At 44.7% G+C, this 18,277-nt stretch overlaps 1 protein-coding gene across 1 annotated transcript in view; it reads right to left on the bottom strand.

The window, feature by feature from the left end:
- LOC137377412 (disks large homolog 3-like) overlaps window positions 1–18,277 on the bottom strand; it is a 550,827-nt gene that overhangs the window by 33,263 nt on the left and 499,287 nt on the right. Inside the window, exons 26-27 of the mRNA XM_068046991.1 lie at window positions 15,330–15,506; window positions 7,528–7,603 (exon numbers count right to left, since the gene is read on the bottom strand). Of these exons, the coding sequence (XP_067903092.1) occupies window positions 7,528–7,603; window positions 15,330–15,506 (253 nt within the window). The remainder of the gene's footprint in view (window positions 1–7,527; window positions 7,604–15,329; window positions 15,507–18,277) is intronic.

Genomic DNA, 18,277 nt, shown 5'->3' with positions numbered 1-18,277 from the left:
ATTTAGCCTTTGTAGTAGCAGATACAATATTTATATGGATCTGGGGAAATAACAAGGAAATCACAATATTAGGGAGAGACTGGGAGCCAGGGTGGGGGGAATGTAAATTGGTGAGGGAAGGCAGTGGGGTGGAATGCCCGTTGCCTTCCCGCCACCATGGCATTTTATCATCCGTTCTGATGAAGGGTCACTGACCTGAAACGTTAATTCTGCTTCTCTCTCCACAGATGCTGCCAGACCTGCTGAGTATTTCCAGCATTTCTTGTTTTTATTTCACCTGAATGTAGTCTCCAAGTTGTTAAAACGTGCCTCCCAAAGCAGAGTGGGCAGAGGTCAAGTTCTTTACTAACTTGTTGAAATTGATTGCCTATCCCTGAGCCTATGTCTGTACTGAGATGCCTGACTGGGACAGCACTAACTCAATCGAGAGACTCCCCCTCCCGCAGTGTTAGTTAATAGAAGCTGATACATATTTTACCTCAGATTTTATAGTCACTGCATCACCATACTTACAAAATTTAAAGGGAAATGTTTGAAATGATAACATTATAGGAAAAAAAGTACAAATGAAAACTATCCCAGACCAACCACACATTTCAACCATTGAGGTATTGGACATGTTGGTACCTCTGAGCACATTTAACTGAAACACTGAAGACCAATTTCAACCTTTTCCTTTCTGTTTAGTCTGAATTGCACATTCCAATTCCCACCAAAGCCACAATAGAAACTGCAGTCACACAAGGCAGAGGGAGTCATTCAGTCTTTTTCTGCCAATGTTGGCTGGAGTATCACCAGGATTGGAGTGCTGGAACATTGGAGGCAGGAAACTTCAGGAAATCCAACGTCAATCTCAAGTAGTAATATTAACTATGAATTACCAGACCTAGAAGAGCAGCAGTGACTACCTAAGATGTCTCAGTACTTTCTCCCCACCCCAATGGTGACAGCAGACTCCCGACCAACCCCAGCAAGAAGTATACCCCATTACTGGAAAACTCCCTTCCCTCAGTTAGTACGAATGTGGTCCGAGAAGTACAAGCCCAACCAGCACCCTCCACCCCCACCACCCAGATTGTATCAAAACCCCTGAGGAATACATCCGTGCAGAGTGCACCCCCACCCCCACACAGTACCAACATTCCCTGAATACATATACCCAGATAGCACCAACAACCCTTTAAGTGTACATCCCCCTATATAATACTAAACCCCTCTGAACAGTACATGCCCCAGAGGGTACTAGAAGCCCATGAAGTGCCAAACCACTCCCCCACCCCTTTTATGGTCTTGACCCAATCTACCTGTATAACCTCCTCCAGCCCTAGAATTTCTCCCCCCCAACCCAGGCCTGGAATAAACAAGAAATCAACTTTGGTGGGGTCTACTTTCCTTTGCTCTTAGTGAGAACATTATTGTGAGCTGGTCTGGGGTAAAACAAAATCTTTACATTGAAAACATATCACCATTTAAATCAGAATATTCAGACATAGCAAATGATAAACAAAATTGAAAATCATGAATATTAAATGATGTGAGCAGGTATCAGATGGATGGGAATGTGAAGGCAGCAAAACCATTTACTGTTGGGAATGTTGATCTGTGCTGTTTTAAAGGAGATTTCTTGTTAGCAATAAACATTCTAACAGATTAGAGTGACCCTCTATCAACAACAACTTGCATTTAAGTACCGCCATTAAATGTAGAAAGACATTCCAAGGCATTTCACAAGCTTCAGCAGACAAAAATGGGTGCCAAGACACAAAAAAGATAAGCAAGGATGATCAAAAAACATGGTCAAAAAGATGGATTTTAAGAAAAGCCCAAAAGAAGGAGGAGGAGAGGCAGAGAGGGAACTACAGAGAGTGGAGCCTAGTCAGCTGACCCCACAGCCACCAATGGTGGAGCAAAGGGAGGGAGGATGCACAAAAAGGCCAGAATTGAGGGAACAGAGATTTCTGGAAGGGTGGGGGAGAAATTCTAGAGTTGGAAGAGGTGACCGAGACAGAATGGGTCAAGATCAAAGGACATAAATATACAAGGATGTAAATTTTTAAAATGTGAGGTTTTGGGGTCCAGGAGCCAGTACAACTGTTACTGAATACAGTGACAGCCTTACACCACTTCCTGGGTGCAAACCCAACCTATTTTCTTTTACAAAAGGTCACATGTAAAACCACACATTCAAGCTTGGAATTGATGCAATCACTACCACATTATTAGCAGCTTTCTCTGTACATGCACACAGCTCTGTCATCACTAGCTATTCATATGGGCCTCAAAAATGAGCATTAAAACATTACACAGGACTTACTGAGATCTGCCAGGAACTGGATTTTCTAGATACAGTATTTCAAGCACAACACATGAATACCATTTAAGATGCAGACGCAGCATGACATTGTGGAGAATATTGAAATCATGTGAGTATGCCATTAAAAAGGGCTGTGGCCACTTGCAGTAAAATGGCCACATACATGGGAATTAAAATAGTTTTAAGCTCCTTCAAACCTCAAAATGCTTTCATCAAGTTATCAGCTCTTGCAAAGGCAACATAAGGATGAAGTAGTGACAGCCAAGAGCAAAAGAATAGAAAGGCCAACATGGAGGTACAAAACAGAATCTGTAGCAAATGTCAGAGGAATGGTGCTTCCCAACCCGTTTGATGTCTAGTAAAGTGATTGCGCTGCTGTATGAGGTGTATATGTGTAAAAGGACACCCTATTTTGAACTGTGGGACACCCTCATCACATAACAGTCAGCCATGTTTGGTAGGAGTTGGTAGCCACGCTCAGCATAGTCTATTGTACTGCAAGATAGATGCAGTAGCAGACAGCACAGTAAGGAATCTGACCAAGCAATGGCCCATGATTCCAGGATACAAACTGTTGCCTGTCACCTGTTCCACATTCACTGCTCACCCATGCTAAACCCTCACAAACTTTGTCGTTCTGTTACTGAATCGCAACACACTCATACTTCAGCAAGGTATACAGCCAACTCACAATGTACAACTAAAGCCTTGCCACAATTAACCATCAAAAGTTCTTCGTACATTGCAGCATTGTAATATTCTAAAACAACCTAACCACATTCTCAGTTACTTGCACATATGTCAGTCATCAGGTTGGGTACAAATGTCACAATGCTTGTGCAGCTTCAACTTACAGAATCTTTAGACAAATTTTCTATCTTCACTACAAGATGACACAAAATCCAAAGGGTAGGTCCCAACTGGAGAAAATCACAGTATTACATATTTTACCCTCACTGCCTTAAATTTCAGCTCATCCAGAACTGCTGCCTGCATCCTATCCTGCAGTTAAGCCCTGCTCACCTATCCACACCAACCTCCACTAGATCACTGTACCTCAACGCATTAATTTCATTGTTCTCTCGACAGCCAATTTCTACAATCACATACTGCCTAGAGTCCTGGGTTACATTCTCCGCTCTTGCATCTCTCCCCATTGGGTGGGTCCCTCTCTCTTTAACAAGGGTGGAAGAACTGTCAGCCATCATGCCCCTGGATTCTGAAACTTTTTCTAAACTTCTCCATTTCACTATATCTTTTTTCACTTTCAAAAGCCTTTTCACAATTTACATTTTTGATCACACTATCAGTTAACTCCCTACATTCTCTCAAAGGTGCTCCATACAGTTTGAGACCATTGGCCGGGCCCTGGCGAGACAAAGGTGGGGGGGGGGGGGGGGGTTGCGGGTTGGGGCTTCGGGGACGGCCCTCTGTCGGGCACAGGGTGCCTGATCAGGAGGGCTTCCCCAGCCCGCAAGAAGGCTGCCTTATTTTACCAGGCAGTGTTCTTGAGGCCTTTGCTATCCGGCCGCCGAGGATAAAATACCCGCAACGGCGGGAGGGGCGGTGCAGAGTTTGCAAATTCTCCCTGTGACCGCGTGGGTTTTTGCCGGGTGCTCCGGTTTCCTCCCACAGCCAAAGACTTGCAGGTGATAGGTAAATTGGCCATTGTAAATTGTCCCTAGTGTAGGTAGGTGGTAGGGAATATGATATTCCTGCAGGGTTACTACAAATGGGTGGGTGTTGGTCGGCACAGATTCGGTGGGCCGAAGGGCCTGTTTCAGTGCTGTATCTCTAAATAAAAATAAAAAAATAAAAATTAAGTGCTAGTTAATTGGCCAATTAAGGGCTTTGAATGGCCCGGGGCGGGCAGGCCGTTTTTCACTGCTGCTGCCCCATGTAAAATTGCAGCAGGGGCGGAAGGGGGTCGGGAACGCAACCACCGCGCCCCCCTCCAACCCCCTGCCAGTTTCCCTCCTCGTTTGGGGGCTGTAAAATTCCGGCTGCGAGCAGAGTTATAGCTCATGGAATAAAAGGAATGGTAGCAACATGGATACGGAATTGGCAGAGGCACTGGCCATAATTTTTCCGTCTTCCTTAGACTTGAGGATGGTGCCAGAGGATCGGAGATTTGCAAACATTACACCTTTGTTCAAAAAAGGGTGTAATGTTAAGCCCAGCAACTACAGGCCAATCAGTTTAACTTTGGTGGTGGGGAAACTTCCAGAAAAAATAATTCGGGACAAAATCAATAGTCACATGAACAAATGTAAGTTAATTAAGGACAGCCAGCATGGATTTCTTAAGGGAAAATCATGTTTAACTAACTTGCTGGACTTTTTTGAGGTGGTAACACGGAGTGTTGATGAGGGCAAAGCTGTTGATGTGGTCTACACGGACTTTCAAAAGGCGTTTGATACAGTGCCACACAACAGACTTGTGAGCAAACTTGTAGCTCATGGAATAAAAGGGACAGTAGCAACATGGATATGAAATTGGCTGAATGACAGGAAATGAAGAGTAGTGGTTAATGGATGTCTTTCGGACTGGAGGAAGGTTTGTAACGGAGTTCCCCAGGGTCAGTGTTGGGACCCTTGCATTTCCTGATATATATTAATAACCTAGACTTTGCTGTACAGGGCACAATTTCAAAGTTTGCAGATGACATGAAACTTGGAAGCATTGTGAACTGTGAGGAGGATGATGTAGATCTGCAAAAGGACATAGGCAAGTTGTTGGATAGCTGGCAGATGAAGTTCAATGCAGAGAAATGTGAAGTGATTCATTTTGGTAGGGAGAACATGGAGAGAGAATATAAAATAAAGGGTACAATTCTAAAGGGGATGAAGGAGCAGAGGAACCTCTGTGTATATGTGCAGAAGTCACTGAAGGTGGCAGAACAGGTTGAGAGAGCAGGTAATAAAGCATACAGTATCCTAGGCTTTATTAATAGGGGTATAGAGTACAAGAGCAAGGAAGTTATGTTGAACTTATATAAGATACTAGTTCGGCCTCAGCTGGAGCACTGCATCCAGTTCCGGGCACCACACTTTAGGAAAGATGAGAGGGCATTGGAGAGAGTGCAGAAAAGATTCACAAGAAGGGTTCTAGGAATGAGGAATTTCAGTTATGAAGACAGATTGGAGAAGTTGGGACTGTTTTCCTTGGAGAAGGGAAGGCTGAGAGGTAATTTGGTGGATGTATTTAAACTCATGAAGGGTCTGGAGAGGGTAGATAGGGAGAAATAGTTCCCACTTGTGAAAGGATCAAGAACAAGAGGGCACAGATTTGAAGTATTTGGTAAGAGAAGCAAAAGCGACATGAGGAAAAACTTCTTCACGCAGAGAGTGGTTATGGTCTGTAATGCGCTACCTGAAAGTGCAGTAGAGGCAGGTTCAGTTGGAGCATTCAAAAGGGAATTAGACGGTTATATGAAAAGGAAGAATGTGCAGGGTTACAGGCAGAAAGCAGGGGAATAGCACTAAGTGAAGTGCTCGTTCAGAGAGCCGGTGCAGACACGATGGGATGAATGGCCTCCTTCTGTGCTGTAACCATTCTGTGATACCTATTTGCCCCTTCTGTGAAATGTCTATGTTTCACTGTGTTAAAGGTGCTATAAAAGTGCAAGTTGTTTTATTGATCACAGACTATCAGGCTAGTAGGACAAAAGAACAAATTTAAACTGATGAAAAATAAATTTAAAACAGGTCTTTTAAAAATAAAGTTCTTTACTCTCACGTGAAAAAAATATGTGCAGTACCCATCAAGTAAGGTAATGGAGTCAAAAACATTAGGTGCATTCAAATTGTTGTTGGATGCTAGACTGAGTGATTTGGAGTTCTATGAGAGATGACCTCGATTGGCCAAATGCTGTGCTCATCACACAACAGGGCCACCAACAAGAGATGATTAGAGTGGAGCTGTCCACCAGTGAGGCAGTGAGAATTAGTCCAGGGCTGCATACACCACCCTTTCGCTGCTCCTGTCCTGTGACCATTTTTAGTTCTCCTCGTTACCATTTGGCATCCTTGTTTCTGTTTATGATCTGAATGCACTTTTCACTCTGTGGGAGCAGCATTCTCTCTCACTTTGGCTGTAACTAAATAAATAGCTAGGAAGAGAGCCAGGGGCTCTGAGAATTACGCAGTGCAGAAGGGTGATTGCTGATGAAAAAGTGAGTATAAAAATGAATGTTAGAATCGGAGTGCGAGTGTGAAAATCAGAGTGAATATAACAGTAAAGGTGAATAAGTGATTGTGTCAGAAAAGAAATGTATTTGAGTGGATCTGCATGAGAGAATGAGTGAATGATTGTCAGAATGTGAATAAATATGAGCACCAGTTGTCATAATCATCTGTTTCACTGATACAGGAATAGAGATTTCTTGTATCATTGGCCTGAGCAGCTCAATAGCAATATATTGAAACAAAACATTTGTTTTCCCCCCACCCCACCTATAGTTGCAATTTCAGTGACTGTAAATTGTTTAATTACTTGTCCAAGTTCAGAGGGGTTTCAGGTCTCGGGTTCATGAGCAGATGCCCACCCAGTTCAATCTTGTGATGGAGATAAATGGTGCTCGACTGCCCCATTTTTTGTTGTGGAAATGCTACAGAATGATGCAGCAGCCCATGTATTGAATCCAACCTGCAGCATAGTCAGTGGTATTGGGACATTTCAACACATGGAAGATTCACACAGGCACAGTTACTCTGCTAAAATGGAAAAGCAAAGTTTTTGTATTTTTATGATGATGGCACAGAGCAGTACAGGGCCTCCCATCAAACAGCCAATGCTGTGCTAGCCATTCCACAGGGTCACTGACCAGAGAGGATCAGATGCTGGATCACCCACCAGAGAGAGGCCCCTTCAACTTTGGTGTGACTACTTTAACTTCTGCTGATTGCATCCAATAATGTTCAACATGTCGCATTCAGATCCCTTCCTACATACATAAAATTTAAGAAAAAAATAAGTAGCATTTTCAAGATCATATGGGATGTTCTCTCTCTCTTGGCACCCTCATCACAATCAATAGCCATTTGGAAATACTGTTTCAGTCACTGTTTGATGCTATTGCATCAAATGGGGAGGGGAGAAAAGTGGATGATGAGTTGCGGGGAAGGGGACGGAAGGGGAAGAGATGAGGGTCAGCAATCTTGCTATAGTTCCCAAATGCTAGTTATTCCCAGCAATTTATTTTCTAAACTTACCCCTTTCATTTCAATGACTCCAGGCCTGGCGTGGAATTTTACAGTTTTTAATCTTGCCCTCTCTTTCTTCTCAACTCTGAGAAATAAAAATACAAATAAAATGTCAGAAACCAGTAACTAGAACTTGACCAGACATTATCCCCCAAGCCAAGATTTACTCTGTATACAGTGTCAGGAGGCTACACAGAAAGATATGCAATGCAAAGCAGGTAGTCTTTGTAAGATGGGGCTTTTGCCCATTTAGTACTCCTTCCAGTATGGACCAAAGAGCTATCTATCCTGCCGAACAGAGATTAGAATAAACAGGAAAGCAAATATCTCACCCTGTAATATGGTTTGTTGCAATGACAGCCCTTTTAAGGTAGCCCAAAATCACACCACAGAATTTGCAATTAAGCCCCCTAGGACATTGCTTGTAACTTATACTGGCGCAAGAGTCAGCTTAGCTCAGTTAGTAATGCTGTTGTTATCTGCATCATTAGATTGTGGATTTAAGCCTCATGCCAGAAATTAAGCATGTAATCTAGGGGAAGACGACATCATCTAGTCTGGCACTACAATGCAGTATTGAGGTAGTGTTACATGATTGGAGATGAAACATTAAGATGCTGTTCAGGCAAATGTTGAAGATCTCATGCCACCATTAAATGAAGAGCATGGAGTTCATTTTCTGTAACCAACACCATCTAAAACTAATGAACTAGACAGACAACTCATTGCTGTTCCTGGTACCTAGCTATTGGCAAAATGGTTATATTTCTCTACAGGACAGTAGTAGGAGTGCTGATGAATAGTGTGACCTAGCACAGGAGGCTAACTGATAGTCTTCCAACTCAGCAACAAAATGTAAAAGTAACGCTATTAATTTTTTTAACAAACATAAAGCATTCCCACTATTCTGTCCTTAAAACTGACATAAAATATTTTAAAAATGTCAATAATTAAGACTAGAAGAGAGCCAGTTGAAATAAGAAAGGAAGATAGAGATAAGGGAAATGAACAACACAGGAATTTAAATCATTGCTTCGAACAATCTAACAAGAAAAGTGAGGAGTTAGAAAAAAAGCTTTTTTTAAAAAAAATTTCTTGGGATGTGAGCTTCGCTGGCAAGGCCAGCATTTGTTACCCATCCCGAACTACCCTCAACAACTGAGTGGCTTGCTAGATCATTTCAGAGGGCAGTTAAGAGTCAACCACATTGCTGTGGATCTGAGTCAAATGTAGGCCAGACCAAGTAAGGACGGCAGATTACCTTCCGTCAAGGACATTAGTGAACCAGATGGGTTTTTATGACAATCAATGATAGTTTCATGGCACCATTACTGAGACAAGCTTTCAATTCCAGATTTTTATTTATTAATTGAATTTAAATTCTACCAGCTACCGCGGTGGGATTTGAACCTGTCGCTCCAGTGCATTAGCCTGGGCCTCTGGATTACCATTTCAGTGACATTACCACTATGCCGCCCCCCACACATTTGAGAAATATCTCCAAGCTCTTCATATACAATGAACCATTCTGGTAAATCTCCTCTGCACCTTCTCAAGGACTCTCACTTTCCTGAAATGTGGTGACCAGAACTTGATGCAATATTCCAGTTGGGGCCTAACCAGAACTTTATAAAAGGTTCAGCATAACTTCCCTGCTTTTGTACTCATGTCGCGTTTGCAGACGTCTTTAAAGCGGAGACATGGACGGCCGGTGGGTCTGATACCAGTGATGAGCTCACTGTACAATGTGTCCTTGGGGATCCTGCCATCTTTCATGCGGCTCACATGGCTAAGCCATCTCAAGCGCCGCTGGCTCAGTAGGGTGTATACGCTGGGGATGTTGGCTGCCTTGAGGACTTCTGTGTTGGAGATATGGTCCTGCCACCTGATGCCAAGGATTTTCCGGAGGCAGCGAAGATGGAATGAACTGAGATGTCGCTGTTGGCTGACATATGTTGTCCAGGCCTCGCTGCCGTAGAGCAAGGTACTGAGGACACAGGCTTGATACACTCGGACTTTTGTGTTCCGTGTCAGTGCGCCATTTCCCCACACTCTCTTGGCCAGTCTGGACATAGGAGTGGAAGCCTTTCCCATGCGCTTGTTGATTTCTGCATCGGGAGACAGGTTACTGGTGATAGTTGAGCCTAGGTAGGTGAACTCTTGAACCACATCCAGAGCGTAGTCGCCGATATTGATGGATGGAGCATTTCTGACGTCCTGTCCCACGATGTTCGTTTTCTTGAGGCTGATGGTTAGGCCACATTCGTTGCAGACAGCCGCAATCCTGTCGATGAGTCTCTGCAGACACTCTTCCGTGTGGGATGTTAATGCAGCATCGTCAGCAAAGAGGAGTTCCCTGATCAGGACTTTCCGTACTTTGGTCTTCGCTCTTAGACGGGCAAGGTTGAACAACCTGCCATCTGATCTTGTGTGGAGGAACATTCCTTCTTCTGAAGACTTGAACGCATGTGAGAGCAGCAGGGAGAAGAAGATCCCAAACAGTGTAGGTGCGAGAACACAGCCCTGTTTCACGCCACTCAGGATAGGAAAGGGGTCTGATGAAGCGCCGCTATGCTGAATTGTGCCTTTCATATGGTCATGGAATGAGGTGATGATACTTAGTAGCTTTGGTGGACATCTGATCTTTGCTAGTAGTCTGCAGACGACTCCAAAGGCTTTGGTGAAATCAATGAAAGCAACTTAGAGGGGCATCTGAAATAAAAACAAGAAATGCTGGAACCACTCAGCAGGTCTGGCAGCATCTGTGAAAAGAGAAGCAGAGTTAACGTTTCGGGTCAGTGACCCTTCTTCAGATCAGCTTCTGTGGTTTGAGTCTAACCTTGCTGCGCACCAGGGAGTGGTCAGTGTCGCAGTCCGCACTGTGGAAGCTGCGTGTGATTTGAACGTTGTTTAAAGAGGCTCGCCTTGTGATGATGAGGTCCAGCTGGTGCCAACGACTTTATCTTGGGTGCCTCCAAGAAACCGGGTGACAGGGTTTAGTGTGAAAGAACGAGTTGGTGATGCAGAGGTTATGATAGGTACACAACTCAGTCGCTGTCCATTCTCATTCATCCTTCCAATGCCATAGCACCCAAGGCAGGAGGATCATGAGTCATGGTCGGCCCCAACCCTGGCATTAAAGTCCCCCAGCAGGAACAGGTGTTCGGTATTGGGGATGCTACTAATGATATTATGGAGTTCCTCGTAGAACTGGTCTTTAGCTTCAGGTGGGGAGCAGAGTGTTGGAGCATAGATGCTGAGTAGGTGTACTTGACCAGAGGCGGTGAACAGTCAGATGGACAGTATGCGTTCCGAACCATTTGAGGGTGGCGCTATCATGCTGAGCAAAGAGTTTCTGATGGCGAAGCCCACTCCATGCTGTCTTGGTTCTTCAGGATCCCTACCCGGCCAGAAGAAGGTGTACCCTTGCTCTCTTCGAGATCCGCTCGCAGGGAGGTGTGTCTCCTGAAGTGCTGCAATGTCCACATTGAGTCTACTGAGCTCGTTGTTAAAGATGGTGGTCTTCCGAGAATCGTTGATTTGTGTAAGGTATTCCAACAGGCCAGGACACACAGTTCCGACGTTCCAGCTTGCAAAACGAAGGGCTGGTACATTCTTTCCTTTTTTGTCGTGCTGTTTGGTGCGGTGTTATAGTCCACTTGTCGGGCAATGACCCTGAGCTCCAAGCACCCATTGTAGCAGGTGGACCGTGGCGTGACAGAACCTTACTGACCAGGAGCTGCCCGGTTTGAGGTGGGAGGAAGGTATCCAGTGAGATGCGATGACCAACCCACCGACAAAGGCAACCCGTGGCACCCAATCTCTACGCCAATTGAGCTGGACTTATAACCCGTAACTGCTGCCTTCCGTGTTGTTTTGGTCGCTGTGAGGCGACTATGGAATGACCTCTCCATGGCGCATGCCTGGGTGGATGTATGGAGGTTGTGAGTTGCCCAAGCATCAAAACCCCCCTCTCAGCCTTCCTGGTGGGGTCCAAAGGAATGCAGAGCACGACGTTTGGCACCGGTATGGCTGCAGGAACTGCCAGAAACATGCCAAAGGTTACAGATGACCGCCTTCGGGGTTCCGCTCCGGATTTTCTGTTAGGGTTTACTCCCTTAGTCTTGGTCTCTCCCGAGACGCCCACAAGGCAGTGGGGTTGTTAGGGCCCCTGCTCGGGGATAGGTGGATGCCGGTGGAAGGAAATGGGGGTAAGGGGGTGCGAGGGGGAGTGGGTGCGAGGGGGAGGGCTGCGGTGGGAAGGGATGGCGGGAAGGGGGTGCGAGAGGGAGCTGGGAAGGGGGCTGCAGCGGGGTAGGGGAGTAGGTGCAGGGGAAGGGGGTGCGAGGGGGGAGCTGGGAAGGGGGTGCGAGGGGGTGGGGGGAAGGGGGTGCGAGGGGAAGGGGGTGCGAGGGGGTGCGAAGTGGGTGAGCTGGGAGGGGGAGGAGGGGGTGGGGGAAGGGGGTGCAGGTAATAAAACATTTCATCAGTTCCCACCATTGTCCACTACTGATCCCCACTCACTCAGAGCGGCTTCCTCCCTGGAGCCCAGCATGGCCGCGCCGCCCTTCACGCTCGACACTCTGGACGGACAACTGAGTTTCCCGCCGGCTCGGGAGCAGCGACCCGCTCCTTCATCTTTCAGGCGTTCACCAATAAATCCGGCTTCCTGGAGTGCAATATGTTCCTCATTGCAATATGGGCAGCCTACCCAGAAGTTAGCAAAGAATGCTACTATGCAGAACTAAGGTTTAAGTATCAACAATGCTCCCAAGTTGTATGGGATACATTTTAAAATTCTCAGGGAATTAGACAAAGAAAATAACCGAAGCTTTGCTTGATAATTTTCGGAGCTCCTTGGTTATGGAGTGGCAATAAAGAATTGGAGGATAGCAAGTACAGTTCCAATATTCGAAGGAGTAGAACACTGATGGACAGACTAATGAGTTAACAATTGCCAGTTGGATGAGTCAACTTGACTATAACTATTATTCTGTATGTTCATCTTACTGTTCAGTAAAGTTGCTTAATGATTTGAAGCAAGCCTCGCCTTAGTGTGAACCCGATTTGAAGAAAATCAAAGACATTTACATGCAAAAGACAAATATCTGGTGCAGATTCCATTTTTACAAATGAAGGCAGAGGATAGTGTAAGTCAGCTCTTATAAAAGAGAATGGTTCAAGCTAGTTACAGGAGCAAATGGCACTACTAAATCCAAATAGGTTTCTACAGCAGCCCAGAATTTGTTACATAGCCTCAAATCTGAGGTCAAAGATGGTGCTGAACTGTTGTACATAGATTTAGAGGATGCATGAAAAGCACAGAAGGATGTAGATCTGTTATATAACTGGGCAGACAAATAGTAAACAAGAGACAGAGAAAATTTAAGGAATATGGAACTGGGGGAGGGTAGAAAAATCAGATTAAAAGCTGGTTGGAAAGAAAATAAAAGTGTTAAGAGCAGTTTATCAGACTGGTTGAAAGAAGGTTTCCTATAGGGTTCTGTTCTGCATCCACTTCGTTCCCGTACTTCCTAACAGCCCTCCATTCACTTATGTGCTTTAAATAATACAGGCACAGTGGAGAGCTTTATCAAAAAAGGATCATGGATGCTCCCTGGATAACAGGCATTAACATGTAGGATCACATTTCTGTTGTCAGACGCCACCACAGCATTTTGAGTACTACTCCTTCCTGTTTATGTGTACAGTAGGGTTAATGTATGGAGCCCATTAACTTTATGGCATTCATCTAAAATGCCCTGCACTCTTGGAAAACTTGTCAAATGATTAAAAAAAAGTTGTCTGTCTTCTCCAATTATTGTCTCCTTTCCAATAGGGAAATGATACAGGCATTTTGCCTGGCAAACATGCATCAGTCATTTGCTCTACACAGGTATTAGCTGCAGACTTGCTTATCTGGCTAAGTTTCCTGCAGTGACCTGGAAAGAAAATGTTGCCAAAAGCCAACTGTTGTGATCTTCACAATTATGGGAGGAACCTTAAGGTCATTGCTAAGTCAATTTGCTGTAGTTGGCTTAGCTCTGTCACTGTGTCTGCAGTGAAGCAGAGTTGGCAAAGACAGATCTCTGCTGTAGAAATGTCATGGTCTGTAGAGATAGGTGCTTGGGTATTGATAGGTGTAAATATACTGTGTGAGGTTTCTTTGAACTTTAAGATTTTGCCTGCTTGTGAGCTACTCTTCATCTAATTGTTTCCACTGTGTTACATTAAAGAGATTCCTATCCTCACAACTTTATGTTAGCTGCAACCTGTAATTCAGCAGCAACTGACAATGCTCCACAAAAAGTATTGCTTAGCATAAGGGCATAAGTACACACAGGGGAAAAGTATTATTCAAAGCAGAAGTAGATAAGTGTACATTAAAAAACATTTAAACACTACCTGAAATTACAATAGCTGTGCTTTAATAATTAGGCCAGAACTGGTCAGGCCAATTGAGCAGACATGTGCCCTATTTTATATGGATGAGATGTGTAATGGTCACAGGGCCGCACCCAAAGTTGTGAAATTTAGAGTGGTACTTAATTTGACTAATTTTATTATTTAAAATGCGTTGTGTTTGCCAGAGGTGTTTTTTTCCTTTCTGCCCTAAAAATTGTGACTCTCAGAATTAGGTATACAGGGCAGGCTACCAGATTTTACACCCCTAGCATGCCACCAGCAGAGCATCATATCATGAGAGCAGTATATACATTTACTTTGTTTCTCAAAAGTAATTGCAAAATATCTTGAACTCACTCTTGGGAAATTTTTTCTGTCATAAAAAGAAGTTCATTGCACAATTTTGAGGCAAGGACTGAAATAGAACAATTTGTACATAAAGAGGAATTTGCTTTAAGCGAACACTAAAATTTTAGCTCCATTATAGTACAAGCTGCAATATCAATGTTTAGAAAGATGGAGAAACCTATATTTTTTTAATGAAGTAATTGGAAGAATGGGATTATAAAGTCAGGCCAACTTCACAAAAATAACCATTCGCTGAACCATGAACAACTTGCATTTATATAACTATATCATAGGAAATCAGACAAAAATTGACACTGAGCTAAAAAGGGAGATATTGGGAAGGTGTGACCAAAAGCTTGATTAAAAAAGTAGAAGGGGTTTAGGGACAAAATTGCAGAGCTTAGGGCCTAGATAGTTCAAGCCATGGCTGTCAATAGTGGGTGAAGGGAGTGCGGGATCCAATAAAAGGGCAGAGTTGGAGGAATGCAGAGTTTTCGAGGGTTATCGGACCAGATGAGGGTGCAGAGATAGGAGTGGCATGGAGAGAACTGAACATGAGGATGAGAATTTTAAATTCAAAACAATTGCTGAATCAGGAACCATAGTAGCTCAGAGACCACAGGAATTATGGGTGGGCAGGACTTTGTACATGTTAGAATAACGGAAAGCAAAGTTTTGGATGAGCTCAAGTTTATTGAAGTTGGAAGATAAGAGACATGGCAAAGAGCATTGAACAGTCAAGTCCAGAGGTAATAAAAGCATGAATGAGGATTTCAGCAGCAGACAGACCAAGGGAGGGGCAGAGATGGCAATGTTATGGAGGTGGAAGTATGTGATGGAGGGGATATGGGATTGGAACCTCATTTTAGGGTTAAGTAGGATGCAAAGTTTGTAAAGAATCTGGTTTAGCCTGAGATAGTGTCAAGTAGTTGGATGGAATCGGTGGCTAGGGAATGGAGTTTGTGCCAGGGGTTTGTGCCCTTTTGGGAGAGGCAAGCAAATTGAAAAGCTGGATGATTCAATGTGCTGATGTGTCAGTATAAGAGTTTCTCACTCACCGTTTCTTGCTGGGTATGACACCAATCTGTTCGCTTTCGCCATGAGGTGTAACAAGTCGCGCTTGCCACCATTCATCATCAGAGGCATTAATGACATGTAAAATATCACCATACAAGAAACTCAGCCCTTGACTTGGCAGACAACTGTCCTTGGTCCTATCATAGTCAAAGAGAGCACTGAAAAACAAAACAGTTCAAGAGACACTGTGAGCTCAAAACACAAAAAAAAACACTTAGGCAATAACTTCAGGGCAATGAGACAACATCGACAAATACAGAGCAATGATACACGGTGAGATCTGGGAACTGGATACCTGGACTCTGATGTCAGTCTCAATGAAAAATAACTAAATGTAGACGCCAGTCCTCACTGGGTTAACATCAATCACACATGTCCTCCAAAGACCTGAATAATTACTGAGAGAAATTGTAATTAACCAAGGTTCAGCATAGGTAAGATGCTGAGAAAACCCCTAAAAATGGGTGGCGATTCCCTGGGAGTGGTGCTCACAGAAAGCACGCCTCAGAAAATAGGCATCAGCAGCATGTACTTCTACAACCATTATTTTATGGATTTGAAATGTTGACATACCTCCACACATTCCCAAAGGCAATCCTAATGACCACAGCTCCTCAATGGAAGTGCTGGATTGCGGAATTCTGAGGTCAGGTACGGTATAACTGGATGCAGAGTAAAGCACCCACTATACCGTGAGATAACACTGCACCAATGTGACATTTTGCAATTCTTACATCCCTAAGAGTTGTCACTGAAGAATATTACAAGATAAACTTCATTAAATTAATCACACTTATAAACATACACATTTGGGCATAGGAGTGTAGGAACAGGAGTAGGCCATTCAGTCCATAGAGCATGTTCCCCCATTTGGTTAGATCATGGCTGATCTGTACATTAACTCCATTTATCCACCTTGGTCCATAACCCTCAATATCCTTGCCTAACAAAAATCTATTACTCTCTGGGAAATTCCTCTTGCCAAAAAGTGTTTGTGCACATCTGACCACTCTCCATTTACTTCTAAATCTAGAAGGTGCCAATCAAACATTGTGGGCTGCATTTTAAGAATCCACCGCCGAAGTAGGCGACAGACGTATAAAAATGCAGCCTGCCCACACAGGCACCGTGTCACGGAGCCGCCACGATTCCAAACGCGGCAGCTCATTAGCATGGCCGCGGCGCCTGCCCCCACTATGATGTAGAGGGGGTAAGCGCGCCTTCGCATGCAATGGCACCTGGCGCCAATGCGCAGGCGCCATTTTTAAAGGGCTTACAGCCCTCAAATGGACATTTAAACTTTAAAGGGCCAGGTAAGTTACATTTCTGCAAAACAGAAGTACATTTCTGCAAAACAGAATTAAATGACCTTTACATGCATTTTCCCACCCCCGTACAATGGTACTTCCAAACAGTTGTGCCCTTTTGGCCCCAGGAAATAGAATACTGAGAATTTGACCTTCCTCCCCCACCCCCCCACACCAAAGTTCAGCAACTTTGCCCTTTACCCCTTCCCATCACCCCGCCCCAACCAATCCGCATCATTGTTACCCTGCTACCCCCTCCCGCACAGAGAACAAAATCCTGCTCCCCGCCCACCCCCCCCCACCCCCCACAGGGGTCGCGCCACCTTGCCCCAAGCAGGGATTCGAAGGTGCGGCATTGTCGGCCGCCCGAATGAAGATCGGTGAGGCGATTAAGGAGGCAACGGGACCCTCATTAAATTAGTTAACATATTGAAATGGGGGTCCTGTTGCCGAGTGGTGGAGTGGCCGCCACAAGTCCTCGCCGCTGCAAAGATCGGCATGGTGCTTCTCTGCCGCACCAATCTTCATTGCCCCCCTGCCACTGTTACTGACGGTGGAGGGGCTTTAAAATCCAGCCCTGTGCCTTCCACAAACAAGTTTAGAAATTTTCAATTCACCAGCCTTAACAGACTTTTTTTTTCGGGGTAGGGTAGGTTGAAAGTTCTAGAATTCCACTATCCTTTGCATGAAGAAGTGCTTTCTGGTAATACCTCTCAATGGCCTAGCTCTAATTTTAAGGTTATGTCCCCTTGTTCTGGACTTCCCCACCAGAGGAAATAGTATTGATAGGGTACATAGAAACTGTCAAGCTAGGCCCCCACCTGCCAAGAATGAGGCACATTAATTTTGTCATGGACATTGATTTTAAAATGTTACTGGAGTGAAGAAAGGACTTGTTAAACAGATCAGCCGTGGCTGGAAAAGACATTTGCATATTAATAGACAGTGTTTGGAAGGACAAAGCAGCTATTCCCTGACACATTCAAGCCACATGGACTTTTGATCACCAGATGTTGAAGGTGGGGGAGCTCGCATTCCAGGCTGACTGCTAAGATGGCCGAATACACAAATGGACATGGTCAAACCAGCTAGTCACATGACTAACCTGCTGGGCAACCTGAGTTTTTTGAATTTGTACAGTTTGGGCAGAGTGTCTGTTTGCTCCTGGACTGAGAAGATCTCTCTCCTGTCTGCTCCCATCTCTTTCTCACAAGCCTCTGAATCCACTGAAGACACATGAACCCCAAGAGAGAAAAGTCTCCTACAGCAAAAGGGGCGGCACAGTGGCGCAGTGGTCAGCACCGCAGCCTCACAGCTCCAGCGACCCGGGTTCAATTCTGGGTGCTGCCTGTGTGGAGTTTGCAAGTTCTCCCTGTGTCTGCGTGGGTTTTCTCCGGGTGCTCCGGTTTCCTCCCACAAGCCAAAAGACTTGCAGGTTGGTAGGTAAATTGGCCATTATAAATTGTCCCTAGTATAGGTAGGTGGTAGGGAAATATAGGGACAGGTGGGGATGTGGTAGGAATATTGGATTAGTGTAGGATTAGTATAAATGGGCGGTTGATGGTCGGCACAGACTCGGTGGGCCGAAGGGCCTGTTTCAGTGCTGTATCTCTAAAAACTAA

Source organism: Heterodontus francisci, chromosome 15, assembly GCF_036365525.1.
Source record: "Heterodontus francisci isolate sHetFra1 chromosome 15, sHetFra1.hap1, whole genome shotgun sequence".
NCBI classification, from domain to species: domain Eukaryota; kingdom Metazoa; phylum Chordata; class Chondrichthyes; order Heterodontiformes; family Heterodontidae; genus Heterodontus; species Heterodontus francisci.
This window is presented reverse-complemented; position numbering and strand designations above follow the sequence as displayed.